Below are 24,614 nucleotides of genomic sequence, written 5' to 3'. Positions count from 1 at the left end.
TAAGTATATTATAAAAATAATTTTATAAAAAATAGTACAAACTAATGTACATTCATCCATATTTTATCCCATTCTAAAGGAATAGATGATTCATGCATTTTTATGTAATATGTGCTTTATGTAGTCTTCCTAAATTATTAGATTATAATTATGAAGGCAAATAACTATACCTACGCTTTTAACTTTGCTGGGACTTTGTGGAGACTTGAGAGAAAGAACACACATTTATTAACTAACTTCTAAAGTTTTTGTTATTTTGCAATGATAGATATAACACTGTGATACAGTTACTTATTTTAATAAAAAAATAAATTATACATGTATTGTCTTTTAATTCATTCAGAAATATGTCATTGTAGAGGTGATCAGAGGGATTATTTAAATGTGTGTGATGTATATGAATGCCGTTTTAGAATATGGTCGGTATATTAAAAGAAAGAAAGCAAGTAGGAAAGCGGACACTGGCAAAGGCCGGGATAACGCTAGGTAGAAGAAGATTAAAAGAAACACATATCAAATCCATCAAAAAAACATTTATATTTAAATGAAATTAAACTGAACTAAATAGTTAAATGGTCACAAAATTAAAATATAAGCATTCGATTCCTTGCTGATTGCATCGAAATTTCTCGAAGTCATTTCCATCACATGTAAAATAATGTAATCGAATGTTTTAACATCAACTATGAGTAAGTCGCAAACATTGTCCCCACGGTTGGCAAGTCCAAGCCTCCTCTTCTATTTCAGCAAGGTCGTGCCTTGAATGCCAGCCTAGGGTTAATTTCGTTGAGTGTTGTCCAGATTTGGGGAAATTTTCAATGGTCTCAAGTGTCTTTTTTCTCACTATCGTCTACGGATTTTGCTGGGGTTGGCTGGGTTTCCTTTTCCTTTGCCAGCCGTTGTTTGCTAAATTTACCCATGCCAGGCTGATAAATGACTCGACTTGGGCGATCCTGAAAAAAAACCACCATCATGAGATGCATGCAGTTGCAGTGCTTTTTAGGGTTCCGTGCCCAAAGGGTAAAACGGGACCCTATTACTAAGACTCCGCTGTCCGTCCGTCCGTCCGTCCGTCCGTCCGTCTGTCACCAGGCTGTATCTCACGAACCGTGATAGCTAGACAGTTAAAATTTTCACAGATGATGTATTTCTGTTGCCGCTATAACAACAAATACTAAAAACAGAATAAAATAAAGATTTAAGTGGGGCTCCCATACAACAAACGTGATTTTTGACCGAAGTTAAGCAACGTCGGGCGGGGTCAGTACTTGTGGATGGGTGACTGTTTTTATAGATAATGGTACAGAACCCTTCGTGTGCGAGTCCGACTCGCACTTGGCCGGTTTTTAATATCTATTAGTTAAAATCTAAAATTAGTTTTAAGTGTCCCTTATTTAACTCTCACGACTGGTCAAGTACTCTAGTAAATAATACTCCTCATTTTAAAATTTGAGGCAGGTAAATTAATATTAAAATCCTGGACGTTGGAACCGCTATGTTCGCTAAGTCACATAGATCCCTCCAAAATTTGTATAAAACCCAAAAAAACGTATTCCAGCAAGTATTAAACAGGCGCTCAACGATCTTATCAAACCCATCTAAATTAAACGTTTGGACAGTAATTTACAAACTTACCTTATTTCGAATGCGTCTCTCGGTGCGCCGGTCGGTACTTTCGCTTTTCTCCTTTTCTTCAGACCCCTCTCTGTCTGTCGATTTGCCCCTGTCGTCCAACGAATTCTGTCGCTTCAAAGCAGAATCATCATTATTTAGTCCTTCACCAGAATCCAAGCTGCTTCTCCTAACCTTTGCTACAGCTGTAGGTTCGTCATTGATCTTGCTACACTCGTCAGTAGCTTCTTCTGAATCCTTTCGAGCTTTTACCTCTTCCAATTTAGTCTTCTTCTCCATCCCATCTATTATCCTGGTCAAATCATCCGTTTTGACTTGTGGCAACTGTGTAAATGGTTTGATATCATCATGATTCAGTGATCTATATTTACCATCTGAAAGAGAACTTTTTCCAGTAAATGATTGTTTATCTGCCTTGATGGCTTCAGTTGGCTTAGTCCTTTCTTTGCGGGTGTCACTATATTTTTTACTCTTCTGTTCTTTGACACCATCTTTAGGCTTCATAGGTTTATCAATTTTGCTTTTATCTGATTCATCATCATCATCATCTTTTTTGTCAGAATCGTGTCTTTTCTTCTTGTCTGTCGCAAGACCCATTCCAGATTTACGCTGTTCCCTAAAGGTTTTAGATTCATAGACAGTTCCCTCCTTATTGTCTGGTTTGCTTTGTTCTTCTCTAGGTTTAGACGATTTGTCTTTTTCCCACTCTCTAGGTTTGATCTTCTTAATTTCATTTTCGCCAGAGTCATCTTCCTATAAAAGAAAACAGGAATGAAAATAATTTGTGCAATTGAAAAATGTATTAGGTTAAACTAAATGATATGGTTACGACATGAGACTAAAATAATGATAATTAAATTATCAAATCATGTGGAACTTACATGGTATATGGTATGCACATACAAATTCAGCTAAGCAATAAATAATGAAAAACTAGAACAAATAAAATGTTAAATAAACCAATGAAAACCTTTAAACATGTATCACCACCACTCTTTGAACTACCTTCTTGTAATTCCTTTTTATCACAATAGTTACTAGAGGTCAACGTAAAAGTATTATGGGTTTTCATAGATAAGGCAGGAAAATGGCTATCCCAGTCCGAGTCCGTACTAATAAATTCATCAGAACCTTGGGACTTTTTTATTTCTTTTTTAGCTGGTGCACATTTCACTTTAGATTTATGGTAGATTCTTTGTTCGCCAAACCAAAACTGGTGGTTAGGTTTGTCATAATAGTCACAATTATATTGAAATCCTTCATCTTCTGATAGATCACCAGGTGTCTAAAGAAAAAGTACAGTTATTTTAACATCCGCTACATTTATATTATGTCTACATGTATCAATTACATCTTGTTTGCAGAGTAAGTGTTTGTAATTAACGGTTTAAGTTTAAAGCTATTAAGACTAGACGGTCTATTAGCATGAGTTGCGTTCTCGCGCGCGACTCCATACATCAAGCGCGACTTCAAGTATGGACTCGCGCGCGAGAACGCAACTCATGCTAGACCGCCAGGTGCTTAACATGTAACAATCCCTTAATATTTCGTTGTTTTTAAAATAATGACAAAATGATACCACATTATAAACAATATTAAAAAAAACCGGACAACTGCGAGTCGGACACGCCCACCGAGGGTTCCGCACTTTTTAGTATTTGTTGTTATAGTGGCAACAGAAATACATCATCTGTGAAAATTTCAACTGTCTAGCTATCACGGTTCGTGAGATGCAGCCTGGTGACAGACGGACGGACGGACGGACGGACGGACGGACGGACGGACGGACGGACAGCGGAGTCTTAGTAATAGGGTCCCGTTTTACCCTTTGGGTACGGAACCCTAAAAACGGAAGCAGCAACTAGCAGCCAATAAAAAGTAAGTAACAAGCAGCAATTTATCAAGTCCATTTAGGCCAATTGACTGCACAAGATGTCATGAATGAATGCTATTGATAATTATGGAACAATCATCATGAGAATAACTAAACACTTATAGTTCGTTCGCGTTAAGAATGCAGTAAAATCATTACTGTACGCTAGCCCGGCCCGCCCGTAGCGAATCAAATCGTTCCTAATTAAAGGCCAGGCCACACGCGTCACGCAAGCGATGGGTGTGCGCAGATCCATTTTAGCGCACGAGCACGTGCACGTCTACGCACACGCAGCCAGTGTGATCTGGCCTTTAGAAAGTCAAGTTCAGTGACCAGTAACTTTAATATATTTATGCCTTCAACTGTTGAAGGCATAAATGTATTCTATGGGTTAGAATTTTTTTCCTTTTTTAGGTTTGGTTCTATAGTAAAAGTTGTTTAGGGAGATTGAGACCTCTATAAAACCATATTGTATCCGAATTCTGTAGACCGAGTTAGGCCATCTACAAATACATACAACTGGTTAACAAGCCATGCACAAAGGTCCAATACTTTTATGAGCGGAAAACAAGCCTATCTGGATACCGTTGATGACTCAGACACACAAACAAACAAATTTCTTACAAATACAAATGTCTTACAAATTTGTCAGTTAACTGGACAATGGAACCTACAAGTTAAATGAGTAAATGATTGTACCTTGATGGCTGGCTCCTTGGTTTTCCTCTCGATCCTCATCTTGCGCTTGTCATTCTCGCGGCGGCGGCGCTCGTCGCGCCCGCGCTTGTCCTGCTTGCGCGCCGCCAGATACTCCAACAGCGGAGTTGATTGAACTTTCTTATCATTGCCTACAATAAAATAATTAAAGTATAGTTACAACTTTTAAAGATGTCCAAATGTTACTTAAGTAAGATGATCCTACCATACTGCCCTCCTAAGCCGAATAGCGCTATCTCAAAAACAAATGATTTAGAAAATGGAATTCTCAGTTATAGAAACTAAAGTATAAATTAGCACTGCATTTTCTTTTGAGATAGCGCCACTCGGCTTAGCAGGGCAGCATAGTGATATTTAAAAAAATACTAATATTATTAAAAGTGATAAGCTATTTTACTGTGTCTGACCGGTCTGACCATAATATTGGCGAATTTTGGGACATACCCGAACCACTTACAAAATGTTTGTTAAAAATTTGGGCGCATTTCATAGCATGGTTTAAGACTAATAAAGCAAAATGAAACAATTATTAAATTTAGTAGCAAAATATACAGCAACATGTATATATTGTGTATATTGGGTGCGTATCGATGGCTATAAACATTTTTATTATAATATCAGTTGTAATAATGCTTATTTAGTATAATTATTAAATGATATAACAACACTTAATATATTTTCATATGATATATATTATCATTTTATATATTAATGATTAATTGATCTAATAACATTCTTGAAGTATAATGCATATTTCCTATACCGAATTTATGATATAAAGTTATTTCATCTAAAGTAGAATTGTTATAACATGTGTTGATATAATGTATTAGATATATAATTCCACATTTACTATTACACACTACAAAAAACGATACTCTTTCTACGTATAACGAACTGCTATTTATAAGTAGAAGGTTAAGAACTGCGACCCCTACACAAAACCAACCGCTACCAGAATAGTAGGTTAGGTTAGGTTAATAACTGCGCCCCTACACAAAACCAACCGCTACCAGAAAAGTAGGTTAGGTTAGGTTAGGTTAGGATTGCGTCCATTACACAAACAAACCACTACCAGAATACTAGGTTAGGTTAGGTTGGAATTGTGACCCCTATATAAAATGAAAGGAAAAAAGTTTAGATTAGGTAAAGAAAACCCAATTTGCAAAGAAAAATTGATATATATATTTTTAAATTAAACATTGGATGTTTTTTTTAAATTCAAATTGGAAGCCTCACGATAGTCACGATACTTGTTAGTATGTACGTGTTTGCTGTAAAAAAAAAGTATCAGGTGTTAAACATTTACGTATGTCGTCATAAAAATACCTATATTATACCGAATAATGCCTATATAATAATACTTGTATAATAAATGAGCATTATATCACATGATCGTTATAATAAATGAGTGTTATATGAAAATATAATTATATAAAATGATATTAAACATTTAAATAATATACCAAATGAGTTATTATATTTTCTGAAATTATATTAAATATTGTTATATCTACAGAAAATATATTAATTATTTTTATATGGATCATTACACACCCATGTATATTGTTGTCTATTACAAACAACACAAGCCATATTGAGGTGTAGGACTGACAAGGACAATTTGTGTACTTAACATTATCCCATAATATTAGCTTCTGCCCATGACTTCGTCTGCATGGAATGATGATGATTGATAAAAACCACTGTAAAGGTAGGCAAAAATAACCCAACCCACTTTACCACAGGCTGATTATTGGACAAAAATTTAAAAAAAATAGTGCAAATAATAGATGTTCTCTATGGAAGAATTTGTTCTATGTCAATAGATAATAGTATGGTTTACAGTCTTTACTCAACTGTTATATGTATTAGAGCCTGTCAAGTTGCTCAGCCTTCTAGCAAAGATTATCTCACAAGAGCATTTTTTGTTACATTTCCCCCCTCGAAGATGAACATTTACCGGCTCAAGAAAATGTGAGATTCTTACCATCGCTAATAGGATATGAATATTCTAGTTTCGGCTGGTTTTCTATCTCCGGCTCCCTAGTCAAGCTCTCCAGAAACTCTTGGTATACCGGGTCACTCTCTATGGTACCACATTTTGGGTCCTTCTTCTTCTTTTTCTTTGGAATTCTCTGGAATGGAGCATACTCAACTATTCCAACATACTCCATACCTGAAAATTAAACATTTCAGTTAATTTTTAGGGTTCCGTACCCAAAGGATAAAACAGGACCCTATTACTAATACTCTGCTGTCCGTCCGTCCGTCCATCCGTCTGTCACCAGGCTGTATCTCACGAACCGTGATAGCTAGACAGTTGAAATTTTCACAGATGATGTATTTCTGTTGCCGCTATAACAACAAATACTAAAAAGTACAGAACCCTCGGTGGGCGAGTCCGACTCCCACTTGTCAGGTTTTTTATCACAATCACATAGGGATGAAACACTTATAATAAATAAATAGATAGTTATGTAAATAAAATAAAATTAATACATGTGACAGTCTCAGGCAGAAAGTAGAACCTGCCAGGTTGGCAACAAGGAAGAACTTTAATTGCATCTTTATTTATTTATTTAAGATGGTTGTATCTTTATGATAGTTAACAAAGTAATACTTTGCCTAAACTAAAATACATATGTAATTATGTACCTTGAAATATGAACTATTATAAATACCATGTGGATAACACATTACCAACCTCTATCATCAACAAAGACATATTCATCAAATTTATCCCTAAACAGATAAATATCTTCAATATTAACGAAGTTTATATAAGCTCTGGAATAAACATTATTGCCCAACGACGGATCTGGCTTGGCAAAGTAGAAATGGTCGTGTTCCGGTATGGGCGACACTTGTTCTAGAAACTGTTCTTCGGTCATCGTTGGAGGCAATCGGCGAAGGATAATCTGCAATTGAATTGAAGCGTTACAAACCCTACATTTCCTTTCATTAAGTAGATGGTAAAATGTTTACATTAAACACAAATATGGTCCAAAAAAATGTACCTTGGTTAGGGGCCGTTGTGATCTGGTTTTCTTGTCCTTAGATTTATTAATAAATGTTTTGCTGCCTGTCTCAGCCTGCGCGTCCTTAACATGTTGATCCTCGGTCATTGTTTACGTTTTATTCACGTGTTTATTTTAAAGTTTCATCATTTTGTAATAGTACTCGAATCGACGCAAGTCTATTTTTTAGTGACTTTTGTGACGTTTGTCGTTGTGACGTTTATGACTTATGAAACATGAAGTCAGTATATGGCAACACTATTTCTATGAGTTGCCAGCTTATTATTTACTTGTATGGTCTAAAAGCCATAACACACTATCGCACCGCACCGACCTTGGTGCGTCACACCTATAAGTGAGAGCGAGGCAGAGATATCTGTTTCTCGCTCTCACTTATGGGTGCGACACACCAAGGTAGCGGTGCGGTGCGATAGTGTGTTATCACTTTAAGTAAAGTGGTAGAAAAAAAAAACCAGGCAAGTGCGAGTTGGACACGCACACGAAGGGTTCCGTACCATTATCTATAAAAACGGTCACCCATCCAAGTACTGACCCCGCCCGACGTTGCTTAACTTCGGTCAAAAACCACGTTTGTTGTATGGGAGCCCCACTTAAATCTTTATTTTATTCTGTTTTTAGGGTTCAGTACCCAAAGGGTAAAACGGGACCCTATTACTAAGATTCCGCTGGTCGTCCGTCCGTCCGTCCGTCTGTCACCAGGCTGTATCTCACGAACCGTGATAGCTAGACAGTTGAAATTTTCAAAGATGATGTATTTCTGTTGCCGCTATAACAACAAATACTAGCTAGCTAGTCACATATCACGAGATACATACAGCCTGGTAACAGACGGACGGACGAACGGACAGCGGAGTCTTAGTAATAGGGTCCCGTTTTACCCTTTGGGTACGGGACCCTAAAATGGTATGCCATGCCGTAGAATGAGATAGCAATATCACTTGCTCCCTCTAATGCATAAATGCGTCCCCAGACTGGCCCACGCTGGCCCATTGTGTACAGGGGCCATTAACGATGATACTGCGTGTGGCGTGTCAAGCCCCCTCCAGACTATGCGCGTGAATCGCGAGCGAAGCCGCGAACGCGAGTGTGGAGTCGATTTCGCAGGTCTGCGTTCAGGACTCCACACTCGCGTTCGCGGCTTTGCGCCGCACAAGTGTAGAGGAGGCTTAAGGCGTGTTTTTTTTTTTTCGTCCATCAGGACAGGCTAAAGCTCTAAGCCATACTGCCTAGTCATAAGTAATTTTTTTGTCTTTTCAGTAAGTTCAATCCGGTAAACGTCTTCAGTAAATACTATTCATATTAGGTCAATTCCGATAGTAATGTCTTCAGTAGTCTTCATTTTCAAAATACTTTAAGTAAAAGCATCTCTTCCAGTTATTTGATCATATCCATTAAACATCCATTCTCATTGGTGATTTACATAGATATAAGAATATACAGATCAAATACAGATACCTTCCAAGCGAGCTGTCAGTGGGACCACTTTTTGTTTAGTGTACGATTAACAAAGCGGCCCACTTTGCTGTAGCCATGTCGATAAAGTCATATCGATACACTATCGACATTTCTTGCAATTTTAATTTTACTTCAAAGGTTTAACGATACCTAAAATGAAGAAAAACGCTTTTATTCTTTATTGTGGTTATCAGATCACAATTTTATAGTCACGCCCCAGGAGAGAACCAAGGAAAAGTTCCGATATTTAATTAAAATACATAAATACCTACTAAAATAGGTGTTCCGCAATAATTGAATTATTTTATTACATTATAATATATTCATTATCCATTAGCATTTCAATTATGTTTATGTTTAACGAAGATATTGAAGCTTCAATTAATCGCTATTTCGTTCCGCTGTGTAGCGTTTATCGATATATAACATGATTAAAATCGACTTTTAACATCCCTAAAAGAGCACACATATATGTTTTTACGCAAACATGCAAAACCTGGGTCACCTAAAAAGGGGACACTTGGATTTGAAGTCCATCTTGTCAACAGTATGGTTGTCCTTTTTTGACAAACGGCATTTTTAAAAGAGCAAGGAGAGAGAAATGATACTAGTTGCTGCGCCGTCAAAGAGAACAGACAGAGTAGGGGGCTTGGTGATTTAGCTCTTGTAAAGCGATAGCGAACTTTACAAGGAACACATGGACAACCGGCCGTAGACTCCAAAATGACGGCTAAACGTGCTTCAAGACCAATTCTCCATTCACTGCACACTACCACATTAGTTTACTGTATAATAGGCTATCGATATTACACTTTAAACAATATTAATGAGCAAAAAACAAAGCAATCGATCCCAACGCGCGCCAGTTAAGATGGCGCTCAAACCGGAAGTCCGTGTCAGGCGTGTGCAAGAGCATTACTCAGATCAGGCAAAAGATGCTTCCATCCAGAGAAGTTTAAAATAATTAGTGTCAATGTCAGTGTCAGTTCTCAGTTCTGTCACTGTCAGTATTACTCCACTCGGAATTGCAGGTTATAATTGCATTGAAAAAAAATATATTTTGGGTTTTATTTGCTTTACATGAATAATAATACAGATAAGTTGAATACGTGCTACATCTGCCGCTACAGAAATGTTTGGTTTGGCCAGATTGTCAAGAAATTGGAAACATTCAAACTTACTGACCCGACGCTCCAGATTATTTAGCACTATCGACTCAAAAAATGTCGATCATAATCAGGAGAAAATACCTGATATTCCCGAAAAAGGTGGTTTTGCTAAGGCATTTGAAAAACAGTCGCAAATTCTAGATACACAGGAACCTGCAGTCAACCACTCATTCCCATCTCTGCTAAGAAATTCTAAGTTTATGGATGTAAGTTATGAATTTTGAAACCTTAATATTAAGCTTCTGGGTAAATCTTTACTTTATGGACCGTCGATTTTTGGGGTGGGGAGGGGGAGAGGGCTACCCCCCAGTCCAACCCCTATGGCGCGGAACCCCACGGTTATGGAGATATCCATGGTTAAAGTTTGTATGGAATTACTTTAATAAGGGATTACAGCAAAATTTTAAGGGAGACGGGGTGCGGAGCGAGGGGGGGCGCTGAGGGGCGGTGAAGCTGTTAGATCTGGGTTAGCTCCGGCGCTGCGGAAGAGCAGCCCTTCCGCCCTCGCGTGACAAAGCACGCTCACTACAGGCTGCCCTCCCTCCGCGCCTCCGTTTTTGGAATTGCTCTCTAGGGGTAGGACAGACAAGACCACCTGGATAGTGGGGTGCTCTGATTCGGTTTTAAGTGACCTTGACATTTTGGGTACCTTGAGATTCTGGTGACCAAAGAGTTTGGTGACCTTGAGATTCTGGTGACCTTGAGATTTTGGTGACCATAAGATTTCGTGACCTTGAGATGTTGTGTGACCTTGAGGATGGTGGTGTGGTATAAAAGGTAATATAAATTAACACAAAACGGCACCTATCGACATCTGCTATCACATTTCTCCTTTATTTCATAGTAATTTCATACAAACTTTAACCATGGATATCTTCATAACCATGGGGTTCCGCGCCATGGGGGTTGGACTGGGGGGTAGCCCTTTGCACCCTCTACCCCCCCATACCCAACACACCCTCCAAATCGACGGTCCATAAAGTAAAGATTAGCCAGCTTCTGTTTTTTCGTGTTACTAGTTTGAAAATATTTTGTTTTCTATTTGTTTCAGTTAGGAGATCCCTCCGGCAAAGTGGTCATAGGCAAAATATTTCATGTTGTGGAAGATGATTTATACATTGACTTTGGTTGGAAATTCCACTGTGTGTGTACCCGCCCTACGAATAGAAGTGACGAATACGTCCGGGGAGCGAGAGTGAGGATTCAGATAAAGGACTTGGAGCTATCATCACGTTTCCTCGGATCAAACACTGACCTCACACTGCTGGAAGCTGACTGCAAGCTGCTGGGTATAGTTTCTACGCCCTTACGAGCTGCAGTAACTGAGAAACAGCAGTGAGGTAAGTTATCATCACAGGCTTAGAACCAAGAAGTAATGTGTATTTTTGATATAGTTGAGTAGAATATCTGTTTCCAAACTGTATGATGTATTTAATGAGAAATTAATGTAGTATTTATTTCTTATGCTGCAGCAGTTTAAGGAGTTTAAAAAAGATTGTAGCTTGTTTTAAAAAGAATGTTAACCTTTTTGAATTCATTACTTGTTTTTTAATAAATTCATTAGTAATAATCCAAAATTGGTATACACATCTATCAAGGCTCTATTATTGGCTGTAAGTCTGTGTGTTACTTATTCTGTAAATATAGTGTAGATAATTTGTACTTGTATAATAAATGTAATTTTTAATAGTATATTGCATAATTCAAATTTGATAAGTACCCTGATATAATCCTGTTCCTCATGAGTCTCAAATCCTATGGAAAACTTTTGTAACTATAGATGGCTAGCTAGGCGCATCATTTTGGCTTTGTCTGATAGCTAGAGGCACATCTCTAATTAGAGATTTGACAATTGATTATATCAAAAAGTAAAGGAGTAGGTACTGGGCTCAAGAATGATCACATTTTGCCATGTTTTGTGTTGTTTCTAGATAACTATTAAGCATTCTATAAATAGAATTCACATGGTATGCCGCTGCCTTGTATTTTCATGTCAAAATAAATATCATTAGGGGGGGTTAAATAAAAAATCTGTACAATACTTTAAATAAAAATAAGTTGTCAATTTGTTAAACTCAACAATTTATTTAATTGACATTACATATTTGGACAACATTAAATGACACAGAGAACAATAAAATAACTTCATAAATTTAATTGCTCTAAACTATCTACCATAACTTTAAATTATTGTCTTAATTTGAGATAGGATTTTAATATATTTTACATATGTTATGGTATAGATACTACAAAGTTTAATATGTAAATTTCTTTTTATCTAAATCTCTAATTAATATTGAATCTGTCAGAGTACCTCTTAAATGTAAACTGCTTTACAACAGTAAATGGAATGTAATATTTTAATATAATTTTGTAAATATTCCTATACACATTTTGCATCTGTTGATCCTTAAGTTTTTTGCCCTATATAATCGAGGCAGCTTTCAAAATAAAAATGCGTTTACGAAACTGCGTCATACAACGATTTTCTACTTATAATTACTTTTTTTTTAATAGTTAACATAATCCCTTGCCTATAATATCCTTTATATTCGTGAGATCGTCGGCAACCGCAATAAGGAATTGAGATCCTTTTACTATGCTTTATCGCCGTTTCTGGAGACGATCTCCTGAATGCTCGGGTCTTTAACGGCATCGTTAGCATCTGGATGAGCTTCGAGGATCTCTGCGACGGAGGCGGCCGGGGTCTCCTTGCCCTTGGGGTTCGCGCGCTCCCATTCTTTAAGGTACTGGACGACGGCGGCGTGGCCGAAGGTCTCCGCCTCGTTGAGAGGACGGCTGCCCCAGCGGTCGCGAGGGTCGTGGTTCACATTGCACTGCGCCAATAGGAAATCTACGCAAGCCAGGTGGCCCTCCGCGGCGGCGAGATGGAGCGCCGTGCGACCGTCGTAGTCCGACAGCGTCATATCCATGCCGGAGAGGTGATGCCTAACAAACAAAATGGATAATTGTGTGTAATGCTCAGGTAAAAATATTTTTGTAAGCAGTTTAATTTGCTTTGTAAAGTAATAAGGTATCTTTATGAAAATCTAATTTTTATAGAGGTGAGCTCTTTAAATCAATTGCCTTTTTCATTTCTACTCTTGCAACAAAAGCGGTAATTCTACTTCAACGAATACTCCTGCGGTGAAATTTCAAAAGCGTTTTCTACAACAGATGAACTGCCTACGTTTCCTAAAACTTTCTTTGATCAGTTTCGCCATTCTTCGTGACGGTCAAAAATAATTTCAAAAGGTTAATGTCAGTTTGATCTTCTAATTTTGATATAAGTACATAATGATAACTAAATTTTTGGCGGGCCTGTATTAGGGCGCCATTTAATTTTACAATAATTCAACGACAAGCAAATAGGAGTGGCATGATAGTCTCATGTGATTGAAATGGAATACAGCAAAAAAACAAATTATGAATGAATTACTTTCGCGAAATATCTAAATAACAATGATAACGGCCAATGGTTAAGCTTTTCGTGTACATATACCAAGTACGATGCCGTGCATCATAAATAGGTTAAGTTGAAGATCCCGCCGACTCAGATGGGTCTGACCCTGACTCCTCGGACGAACTACAGGCAAATGTTACAAGAAATGTAGAACTTCTTTGTGATTTTTTTAGTAAGATAGTAGGTAATACAGAATAATTCGGATCGGTTTTGAATTATTACCTCCTGAGAGCACTTAGGTCTCCGCTGGCAGATGAGAATAGTAGGTTGACAATGCTGAGACCAGTAGTTTCAAATTTGTAGCGCCTAGGATCCTTTTTGTGGCTCGCATAGCGGATATTGTCGTATTTGTGGAAGTTGAAACGTTCTATCAATTGCTGAAAGAAAATTATAAACATTGACAAGATCTTCTAATATGCTTAGCATGCTTCATAATCAAAATAAAAAAAGTGCTGACGTACGTCACAGAACTGAAGTCCTCTGCAACTGTTGCCCAGAGGGTCAAGTGGTGGTGACCAGGTGCAGATTCCCATAACATTGGGCACAACTATGAGCATAGCCCCTGACACTCCTGACTTTGCCGGCAGGCCCACTTTGAAAGCAAACTGGCCCGAGTAGTCGTACATGCCACAACTGTGCATGAGGGACAACACGTTGCGCACGGAGTCTGGCCGAAGGACCTTCTCGTCTGTTATAGGGCAGATGCCACCGTTTGCTAATGTCGCCGCCATAATGGACATTATGTCGCAGTTGGCCTCCATAGAGCAGCACTGAAACAGCCGTACATAATACTTGACTAATTACCGAAAGTTATTTCGAGTGTAGCGGATGTAAGATAAGCGCATTTAGGTGTTGTGTGGCAATAGTTGTGCCAGTATACCGACCTGAAAATAGAAATCCATGCACTCGCGCAGATTTGTTTTCTCCGGATAACATTTGTGCTCGCGCATGTAGAAACCGAGCGCATAGTTGCGGTCGGCAGCCTCGCGCTCCGACAGAAATACTGCGTTATTGAAGCCTAAGGGCTCGTTACCCGAGAGCCTGCTGAAAAACGACATTACATAATCGAACTTCTCAGCAAGTGTCATCTCGGGTTTATCCAATTGCTTCAGTAGAGAGCATACTAATATTGCGCCAGCGTTGATCATAGGGTTATGAGGTTTCACTGTAAACAAACAAGGTACAAATAAATAGTCGTGTCGTGATTTGTTTATTCATCTATTAATATGATTAGATCGGCAAATAAACGTAGGTGTAAATTGTTGTACGCACTGTTGTAGTCCAAGACGAGCTCATTGAAGTTGCGGCCGCTTGGTTCCGTGCCAACGTACTTGTGTACCACGTCGGGGCCCAGCATCTCGAGCGCCATGGCGTATGTAAGCGGCTTGCTACACGACTGAAGCGTGAATGGCACCGCCACGTCACCTAGATACAATTAGACAGCATTATTTCATTTCATCAAATCCGGGAAAACAAGATTTGCCAAATGACAATATAATTACTGACTTAAAAATATTTTGCAACAAACTTCAATTAATTAGATCTGATCTAGATCTCAATGTGGTGTTATAGAGCATTTTTTTGGAAGTCAGATCAAGATAAACTTCGATAGACACATCATTTATATGTGTTTCAAATGGTGGATGGCGGTACAAACGAAACAATACCTATAGAAAACCTTTGACCGTCAATAGTGCAAACGCTGACTCCCCAACTTTCCGTGCTCGCCCGAGCCAGCTGAGGTATGTAACTAGCCACTTTGCCATCTGTATTACTCTTGGCCGCCCAGTACATTTCTTCTATGTCCTTGATAAAATCTTGAAAATCCGGAATAACAAATTGGCTACGAAACGCTCTCGTTATGAGAACGATATTTGGCGCTATAACTTCTTTAAATGCTTTCCTGTCCAGTTTAAGGGTTTCGGGAGAACCTCCTTCGTAGTTTGATTCTTTATGGGCTTTGTACAAGTTGTGCATAACTTCCTTAACCCGTGGATCATTCTTTCTAATACCGGTTGTTCTCAAGGCCTGCAAGAAGAATTGTAGTTTATTTAATTTATTATAGGAAGGTACATATAACTTGCTAAAGAAAAGTGGTAGGTAAGTAGGAAGTGAATGAAGAGAATATACTCACGGCCAAAAACTTTCCAACGGGAAGGAGACCTGTGTCTTCATTCTTGAACATATCAAACAGGACATCATCTGCGTTTTTATGTGATCCTTCTGCTACCCTGCATGCACAAGAAGTTAAACAATATTTAAATTGAACCGTTGTGATAGCAAAAAAAAAGCTAGTGTAGGTAGGTACCTATACCAACTAATTGTGCAAACAACAATATAAAGGAAAGTAACTGTGGGCGTAAACATCTGCCAAAACAGCTCTAATGTGGGGTCTTATGAATTTGGCAAATACCACGGTCGTGTTTTGAAAGTGCTCGATAACAGACCGTCACGCGCGAGCTCGTTTTAGGTTTGACGTCAGTGGTAGGTGTGGCTGACACGTAGGAACCAACTCCTTATTTATAGTTGTTTGCCTATTCTCGAATCTCGTTGCCACATCTATCACAATTGACGTAGAATAAATAAAAAAAAAGTACTAACCTACTACGCAAACACATATGGAAAAACACAAATTTACAGCTGAAAATCACATGCATAATACCTAGGTACACTTGAAGTTTATATGTGAACGATCTTTAATGCCATGTAGTTTCTCAAACTTGGTATATTTTGAAAATTATTTTTATTCTCATTTTGAAAAAGAGACTGAAATATTTGATGATGTGATATATTTTTGGAATCGACTCAAAAAGCCCTTTGATTGAATATCACACACGATAGGTTTCTGAAAAAAAATTATTTCCCATAGGTACAATAAAAGATGACGTCATAATTCCTCTCATTTTTTTTTTGGGTGCTACGGGTCAAATTGATTCAAATGGTCTAAATATCAATCGTACCGATTTTCATACCTTTAACACTATTTTACTGAATTTCGGGGTGTACCAACTACCTATTACCTACTCTATCAACCAAAGCAGAAAAGTTCACCTGCCATTAGCTCTACTAGGTACCTATACAGGGTGGAAAGGCACGACGATCCTTTCCGGAAATGGGAGATAGTTTAGCCTAAGCTCTATATTTTCTCCATAGAAACTATGTTAATATGGGCAACCGTTTCTAAATTATGACCTTTTAAACATCCACGCAAAAAACTACTTTGTTCTAACCCTAACAGGTGACAGGGTCAATGAACTTACTTGTAAACAATCAGTATTCGACAGGAAATTATGCTAATTTGTTGCCATCTAACCATTTTTAGGTCTGCTTACAGCACGGTAAGAATCATTGCAGGATTTTCGCTTTCTTAGTGGTTCCACTTGTTCAATACTTGAATGAAATAGTTATGTTATTCCTTAATATTAATAATACTAACCACAACATTGTTTACAACGACAGTTCAAATGGTGACATTGACAACCACTCAAAAGTACGCAATCGTCTTATAAATATCTCTGGTTTCCTTGACTGATAAAAAGGTTTTAGTTTCTTAACACGTTTCACAAAATTATTTTCGAATAATTGGAAACTATTTAAAATAATAAAAAATTACATGTAGGTTGTGTTAGTTGCACCAAATGAACTTGCAAAAATGAAATACTAAGAATAAATCAAGAATAAATACTTCTTCAATACCAAACTAACAAACCTTCTTGCGTGGTAGGAAATAGACAAGACGTCTGATGTTTGAAATTAAATTTTCATTGAACTATACTTATTGAATGTCATATTCTTCAAATAAAAATGTTAGATGCTCGTGGCTATTTAAATTTGTGGGGCTGTGTAAAAGATATGGTGTACCAAACCAAACGGAATGTGAAACTGCGGACGAAATGAGACAAAGGCTAATTGGTGCTTTCTGCGGAGGATAAATGACGAAGAGCATACACTATATCGCATGTGCATCGACATACTCGGGTACGGGCTGCGGCGACGTTGTAATACACGGAGGTACATTTGAACACCGTATGTGAAAAGAAGATAGTATTAAATATTGGAAAAAAGTAATTATCTAAGAAAGTAATAAAATTGTTTGTAATATTTTTGCATGCATTTGATTTATTTGACATTTATGCGTCATTCATACATCATTGCGATACTGTCAACGATCGGAAAAAAGTGTAAAGTCCCGAGCTTTCCCGACGGAGATCCTTAATCTAGCCGTCATGTGCACATGCTATAGGGTTATCACCACAGTTAAAAAGTAGTATTTTTGCAATTTTTATTTTTTACTCAATTAACGATTCTTACCATTACCAATAGTCTCTGTATCACTTAAACGACCTAATACTTCCGGGAAGGATCGTCGTGCCTTTCCACCCTGTATATAGTTTGTCAAAAACTGTCTCATTTCAAACATAGACAGAGATAATCATACCTACTATCTTTGTTTTACACTAGTACTAGCACCCAAAAGAAATGGATTAGTATAGTTTTTTGTTCTTATTTACTGACAAGTTTGGTTTGACTAACCATTGACCAACTATAGTATATGATAACTGTCCTAATAATAACGTTCAGTGGCACATTATCTAAAAATATCTGGGAGACCGAGCTTTGCTCGGAAAACATATATAAACTCAAAAATGCGCGTTTTCCCAGAGATAAGACCTAGCTAGATAGATTTATCGCCCCCGAAAACCCCCATATAGCAAATTTCATCGAAATCGTTAGAGCCGTTTCCGAGATTCCCGAAATATATATATAAATAAACAAAAGAATTGCTCGTTTAAAGGTATTAGATAGATAGATAGATTCTCGTGTCCTTATCCCAACTGTCAGTCTAACCTATTCCAGGGACTAATACTATCGCCTGCGCCCACGAATCCTGCGCCCCTGACAACCGATCATTCACTAACTTTCATTTTCACATGACCAGACATAGAAATTTTTGTGGCAAAAACGAGTGTTTGAGAAAATGAGACATCGATAAATCTGTTATCAATATTATATTTATATTTATTTGAAATATGTAATTTCTACTGGCTGTAGGTAAGTTACCGAGCAATAAGTAATGCAAATATATTACAAAGCGGTACATAATTTCTTTATTACATATATTTAGCACTTAAAAATTAAAACGTAAACTGTAGTAGGTATACAGTGCTAAAAGAATAGAAAACTACCAATATATCAAAAGAGAAGAAGATATCGAACGTGTTGTGTATTTCGCGGTAAGTAGCTACTTATATCAGTATCTTCTTATAAAATGTATTAAATATTTAAGAATAACGTTAAGGTAACATCGATAACAGACATGTCGATATTTCATTTTGTCAATCACTTTATTTTGCCACAAAAACTTCTATGGCTGCACATGACTATACGAGTAATTAAAAATAATTTAGTAAATGGCTTAAAAATCTCTTGAGTATTTTAAAGTAGCGCAAATTTAACAGTTGAATCGAAGCGCTGAAGATGGTTTGCACACTGGGCAGTTGTAAATTACATGATGCTGGGATGACATAAAAACTATTCAATCGTTAAATCAAACCAGCTTACACAAGCATGCAAAATCAAACAATCAGGATGCCGGGTTTGTACTCACGACGAGGAATCGAGGTTATGCACGAACGAATACTGTCTGCTCCTTGCATGAAAACAATACAACACCTTAAGTAAATTGTTAGTAGGTACATATATAGACACACTTACGACATTCATTGGTACTTTAGACATGGTATCTAAATATTTATCTATTGCACTTCTGTTGTAGCGAACATAGTCACTGAAATCTGAGACTTACTTTCCTAGACAATATAGTTGACTGTGTAGAGAAAGATTGTCACCAATCGTCTTTGTTAAAGATACGAAACTATAATTAATTTCGGTATTATAAATATCATCAAGAAATATAAAAATTAAACTACCTAGATGAAAAACTCAACAGATCAATCATAGTTATTGACAGTTGTCATAATTTAAGATACTGTTAGTATCTTGTAATAAATTGTACACATAGGTACCTAAGTGTCTGTGTAACATACTTCATTAGTTTTAGTCAAAACTATTTTTATTTAGGCAAGCTGCGGCTAGTCTTAAAATTATTATTATTAGATTTACGAAAATTCCAGGTTATTTTCTATTTACGTAACCGCCTGCTGTGCGAGTAATTGGTATAAAATGTCAGGGGTGAATTGAAGCTCTCGTGGCGCCGGCCAGTTCAATACAGATCAATAGGAGTTGATGTGGGTCATTACAAACAATTTATTCCTAATAACTGTCGCTGGAGATGTACGTAATTTGTTGAGTGCAAAGCTTTGCTTATTTAAGTACAACACCTAATGCAGCTATGGTGCGACATATGCGCTGCTGGATGAAAACATATTAGTGTTCTACCGTCTATAATTGTTTGATCGTGAACGCTTTTCGCTTAAAATAAACTGCAACTTACTGACCTCATATCTATAGATTGAGCCGCATAAAAATTGGGTGCAGAGTTTCGCCATTTCTGCAACAATGGAGGCAAATCGTTAATATATGTGCTAAAACCCAAAAAGTTATAAAACAAAAGATAATTATCCCGATCACCATGGTAATGAAAGTTTTGCCGATTCTAATGACATGAATCCCAGTGACCTACAAAGCGGCGTATTTAACACAAGGTGTCAATGTCACAGTGATACGATATGGAAGCGTTTAAAGCAAAGGGGACACTCACAGCGGGTCTGTCTATAATGTAGACGGGTATTACTTGACTGTATTCGCGGTAGCATCCACATGAGCGCTGGAGGAGAGGTCTGGCAGCGGCCGCGAGCTGGCGGAGCGGGCGGGTGCTCATGGTGACGAACGGGGAAGGACAGGACAGCCCTAAACCACCAACCAGTCTATAAGTGTTCGCACTGGCGCCGTACCGCGACGCCCTAACGCGCAAGCGCCAACTGACGGAAGAAACGGCGGGCTTCTAGTCTCGCTATCAGAGGTCTTGTTTACCTGTGACGTGTCGTAGGTATTACCTGCGTGGCACGTTCATTATCACTATGTTACGTTATCTTCAGATTTATAATACAGAACTGAATTAGACATAACGTAACTCGTTTCTTGATTTGTCATGCTAATTACGAATCTTATCATGCGCACCTCCGCTTTTACCTACTTACAAACGTCTAGACTCCTAATGTTTTAGTACCTAGTTACTCACCATAGGGAAAACTGTAATCAGTTGTAATGTAAGTACCTACTTTGTTCCTTCAAGTTTTTTCTTATGTTCATGCTAATCTAGCAAACAACTCAGATGAAATCCCGTAATACCCTATAGATACTAGATACCACTGTATGTAGATAACACTTGAGTAGGTAGGTATATTAAGTACCTAAATAAAAGTTTATGTACTTATGTCCGAATGGAATTAACGTCTTCTTCATAAAAAACCTTCGAGTGTTCGTTGGCTATAAACTGAAATAGATGTCATACTCATACCTAACCTACTAAAGAAAAAGCTATGAACTCCTCCGGTGGTGGAGGCCGGAATTTCAGTCTATAGTTATACATATGTATTAACGTAGGTAATACTGTGACTACTTTTAAAAAATGCAAATCAAATTAGGTATTTTATAAAATACCTAATTTGATTTTTTCACAAAAAGTAATTTACTATGACTTAAAATCTGGAGGTACGTACATTTGCGTACTTACACATAAAATTGCATGGCCACCTTTTGAATGAATGAATTCATAATACTTATTATGTCCATCTAAATTTGCAGGCCGCTGTGCAGGTGTTACCTCTATAAAACCCTAGACGTCACATAATTTTGTTATTGGCAATGATTTAACGCTGTTGTAAGCGGTGACTAATTTTTACCGCTGTGACATATTTGTTGTTTCTTTTTCTATTTTTGACGTAGTATAAAGACCATGACGACCATAATTATTAGTATTATTACCAGACATAGAAGTTTTTGTGGCAAAATAGAGTGATTGAAAAAATAAAATATCGACATGTCTCAGTATCGATGTTACCTTAACGATATACTTAGGTACCTATTTATTACATTTTATAAGAAGATAGCTACCGCGAAATACACAACACGTTCGATATCTTCTTCTCTTTTGATATATTGGTAGTTTTCTATTCTTTTGGCACTGTATACTTACTACAGTTTGCGTTTTAATTTTTAAGTACTAAATATATGTAATAAAGAAATTATGTACCGCTTTGTAATTGATTTGCATTATTGAAATTTCTCGGTAACATATTTTAAATATTAATCTACCTATGATTTATCGATAACAGATTTATCGATGTTTCATTTTCTCAAACACTCGTTTCTGCCACAAAAACTTCTATGTCTGATTATTATTTTATAATTTACGTACACTACGTATAGCGTACGTAGGTACATATGTATATTTGCTGTGACTTATTTTTCAAAAGCATTTATTAATAAAAAGACACATCAAGATTGTTTACCATTTTTCTCATGCTAAAAAAACGAGGTAAGTTATACTTAAATGCAGACAAAAAGTGACGGCTTCTTACTTACTTTAGAAACTGCTGCTGTCGCGTAGGTATTTAGGTATAAACATTAATAAACGCAAAACACTGACAGGCGACTATAGCTGGGTATTTTGGCATATCAGATACCTAATTATAATATTTCTACGTCACTACATGTTACACTTTACTGCGGGTGGTGCTATTATTTTTCGGAAATCGTATTTTCCAATTTGCGATTTCTCCTTCGGCTGCGTACGCACTCCGAGCGTCGTAACCAGTTGAGATCGAAAACATTTTCGGTTTTGTACGAAACCGGCTGCGATCAAAAACTATTTTTAGGGTTCCGTACCCAAAGGGTAAAACGGGACCCTATTACTAAGACTCCGCTGTCCGTCCGTCCGTCTGTCACCAGGCTGTATCTCACGAACCGTGATAGCTAGACAGTTGAAATTTTCACAGATGATGTATTTCTGTTGCCGCTATAACAACAAATACTAAAAAGACATGTCTGTCATCGATGTTACCTTAACGTTATAATTAGATATTTATTACATTTTATTAGAGGATACTGATATAAGAAACTACCACGAAATACACAACACGTTCGATATCTTCTTCTCTTTTGATATTATATTAGTAGTTTTCTATTCTTTGGGCACTGTATACTACAGTTAACGTTTTAATTTTTAAGTGCTAAATGTATGTAATTAAGAAATTATGTACCGCTTTGTAATTTATTTGAATTATTGAAATTTCTCGGGAATTTACCTTCACCAAGTAGAAATTACATATTTAAAATAAATATACCTAAATATAATATCGATAACAGATTTATCGATGTTTCATTCTCTCAAACACTCGTTGTTGCCACAAAAACATCTACCTACTTATGTCTGAATATGGCAAATGACTAGCCACTTAAAAATTACAACAAACCCCCGCGATTAAGATAAATTAAAATTGGTACCGTAAAACGGGGTAAAAAGACACGATTTTCAACTTCAAGGACGATTTTCGACGCCAATAATCCAAATGATAAAAGTAAAAATTTTGATATCATTTTTTGAGTCTTGGTTAGTTCTTCAATTTTGCATTTGTGAAATAAATTTTTACCTACCCAATTCAGAGAAAATCAAAGAAAACTACCTGTTTTCTCCATATCCTTAAAACGGGGTCGATAGGTGTGTCTACAAGAAAGGGGTGAATAGAAATATTAAGTTTTAGTTGTCATAGGCATCGAATTTGATCATTATTATGTTGATACTCTATCGGCAAATGATATATATATTTGTTAAACAGCTATTTCACACAAAATTATTTTTTCGTGTCTTTTAACCCCCAAGGCGTGTCTTTACACCCCTTTGTTGTATCGAATCACCCCTATGGCGTAACTGTTCACCCCATATGCGTGTCCACTGACCCCTTTATCACGTAAAATTGCTTGTTATTGGTTTTTTGCAAAAAAATGCTTTATTATAGAGGAAATTTGTGATATTATTTATTATTTAGGTACTACAGATACTATATTACCAGGTTACCTAACTTTTACTTAGTTAATGTCAAAACATTTACCGCTAGAACGAAGTTCAGACAGGCTTCATTTCTTACCTCGGCGAGACCTTAATTTAGAGTCAAAAAAATCTAACTTATAGGCAGTTTGATTAAATTTTTTGGTACCAATGTAGAGAATAAATAGTCTACTATATACGCATTCCAAAAAATCTATGTTTAGAGATGTACGTTTTTAAATATAACAACTTGAAAGAAAAAGTTCAAAATTTCTCTATTTACCCCGTGATTTCTGTTGACCCCGTTTTACGGTACATACTTCCATTTGGTAGCTTCTACAGATTTACAGATGCACTAAAACACTAATTTATTAGTACTGAATAACGTTTTCCAATGTCTGTAGGTACCTAATTAAAACAAAACTGCCTACAGGAAGGAACTTACAGGTTTTACGCTGAAAAAAAAATGATCCATGACTTACGCTCAAGAGAGCATCGATTTTTTTAAATAATTCGTAGATAGGTAATACGCGTGGATACTTAGGGTCGGTTGCACCAAACCGTCTGTCACCGTTAAAGCGTTCACTAAATTTATTTGTACGGGAAATTTCATACTTCCCTGCTGTTTGACGTTAATAGTCTGTTGTGTGTGTTGTTGTTGGTGCAACTGGGCCTTAGTAAACAAGGTTTGACTAGTATGAGCTATACAAGCTTGTTCAAACTAGCGTTATCAAAATGGAAAGTGTGATGAAAGCATAGTGAAATAGAATAATCACCTCAAAATCATTGCCATAATCCATAACGAAATCGTCGTAACCACCGCCGGATAAAGTCCGCATAACAATATGAACAGCCCGATGACGGACGGGGGCGAGCTCCCAAGGCAACCGACGCCAACCACGTATTCGCACGACACACTCGCGAAACTGAGACATAATTCGCTCCTGCTTGTCGTATATAAATACTCGTACTACCGGGAGTAGTGCCACTGGGAACCGCATTATATTTAGTTCCACGGCCCCGACGGGTTGCGACAGCGGTATCATAAAAAAAATTCGTTCAAAATCTTTGCTTCGCTTTGTCATTATTCACTTCGTATGAAAGGCCACTGCAGGGCAAACAAGACAATCCTGCGCTGCAGCTGCAATCCTGATCAGCCCGTCAGTCCAGTCACTCGCAGGAGTTGCATCGAGATGGCTTCTCTAGTTCTTCAATGGCTGCTTCATGCCTCTACGAACGCTTTTCGCTACACGGT

At 37.3% G+C, this 24,614-nt stretch overlaps 3 protein-coding genes across 11 annotated transcripts; 1 reads left to right on the top strand and 2 right to left on the bottom strand.

The window, feature by feature from the left end:
* Positions 1–518: 518 nt before the first annotated feature.
* LOC134789855 (regulator of nonsense transcripts 3B) lies at positions 519–7,462 on the bottom strand. Its single transcript, XM_063760527.1, has 6 exons — positions 7,243–7,462; positions 6,930–7,143; positions 6,213–6,401; positions 4,205–4,353; positions 1,636–2,385; positions 519–953 (listed from the first exon to the last, which is right to left on the bottom strand). Exons 1-6 carry the CDS (start codon positions 7,348–7,350, stop codon positions 825–827), a joined length of 1,539 nt encoding a protein of 512 aa, XP_063616597.1. The 5' UTR covers positions 7,351–7,462; the 3' UTR covers positions 519–824.
* A 2,253-nt stretch (positions 7,463–9,715) lies between these two features.
* LOC134789854 (small ribosomal subunit protein bS1m) lies at positions 9,716–11,579 on the top strand. The gene is made up of 2 exons (XM_063760526.1): positions 9,716–10,093; positions 10,939–11,579. The coding sequence occupies exons 1-2, from the start codon at positions 9,851–9,853 to the stop codon at positions 11,224–11,226; spliced, it is 531 nt and encodes a 176-aa protein (XP_063616596.1). The 5' UTR covers positions 9,716–9,850; the 3' UTR covers positions 11,227–11,579.
* A 366-nt stretch (positions 11,580–11,945) lies between these two features.
* On the bottom strand, positions 11,946–24,380 carry LOC134789852 (glutaminase liver isoform, mitochondrial). Of its 9 annotated transcripts, none has more exons than XM_063760516.1 (10): positions 24,136–24,380; positions 19,809–19,861; positions 18,959–19,000; positions 15,485–15,581; positions 15,018–15,378; positions 14,623–14,775; positions 14,235–14,515; positions 13,812–14,120; positions 13,573–13,727; positions 11,946–12,836 (listed from the first exon to the last, which is right to left on the bottom strand). In XM_063760516.1, the coding sequence occupies exons 1-10, from the start codon at positions 24,358–24,360 to the stop codon at positions 12,485–12,487; spliced, it is 2,028 nt and encodes a 675-aa protein (XP_063616586.1). In that variant the 5' UTR covers positions 24,361–24,380; the 3' UTR covers positions 11,946–12,484. The 9 variants fall into 9 exon arrangements, with proteins under 9 accessions (XP_063616586.1, XP_063616587.1, XP_063616591.1 ...); XM_063760517.1 differs by having other exon boundaries at positions 18,959–18,994; XM_063760521.1 differs by lacking the exon at positions 24,136–24,380 and adding an exon at positions 20,105–20,408.
* Between the last annotated feature and the right edge of the window lie 234 nt (positions 24,381–24,614).

This window comes from Cydia splendana, chromosome 4 (assembly GCF_910591565.1).
Source record: "Cydia splendana chromosome 4, ilCydSple1.2, whole genome shotgun sequence".
Classification (NCBI taxonomy): Eukaryota; Metazoa; Arthropoda; class Insecta; order Lepidoptera; family Tortricidae; genus Cydia; species Cydia splendana.
This window is presented reverse-complemented; position numbering and strand designations above follow the sequence as displayed.

What these genes read in the sequence shown, in the direction of transcription:
- LOC134789855 (XM_063760527.1), bottom strand. Translation starts at nt 7,350, where the DNA reads ATGACCGAGGATCAACATGTTAAGGACGCGCAGGCTGAGACAGGCAGC. An exon ending in CACAACGGCCCCTAACCAAG is followed by an intron (nt 7,144 to 7,242) that starts GTACATTTTTTT and finishes ATTCAATTGCAG; the next exon opens with ATTATCCTTCGCCGATTGCC. An exon ending in CCAAGGAGCCAGCCATCAAG is followed by an intron (nt 2,386 to 4,204) that starts GTACAATCATTT and finishes TTTCTTTTATAG; the next exon opens with GAAGATGACTCTGGCGAAAA.
- LOC134789854 (XM_063760526.1), top strand. Translation starts at nt 9,851, where the DNA reads ATGTTTGGTTTGGCCAGATTGTCAAGAAATTGGAAACATTCAAACTTA. An exon ending in GAAATTCTAAGTTTATGGAT is followed by an intron (nt 10,094 to 10,938) that starts GTAAGTTATGAA and finishes TATTTGTTTCAG; the next exon opens with TTAGGAGATCCCTCCGGCAA.
- LOC134789852 (XM_063760516.1), bottom strand. Translation starts at nt 24,360, where the DNA reads ATGCGGTTCCCAGTGGCACTACTCCCGGTAGTACGAGTATTTATATAC. An exon ending in ATTATGGCAATGATTTTGAG is followed by an intron (nt 19,862 to 24,135) that starts GTGATTATTCTA and finishes CCATTGTTGCAG; the next exon opens with AAATGGCGAAACTCTGCACC. An exon ending in GCTCAATCTATAGATATGAG is followed by an intron (nt 19,001 to 19,808) that starts GTCAGTAAGTTG and finishes TTTTCATGCAAG; the next exon opens with GAGCAGACAGTATTCGTTCG.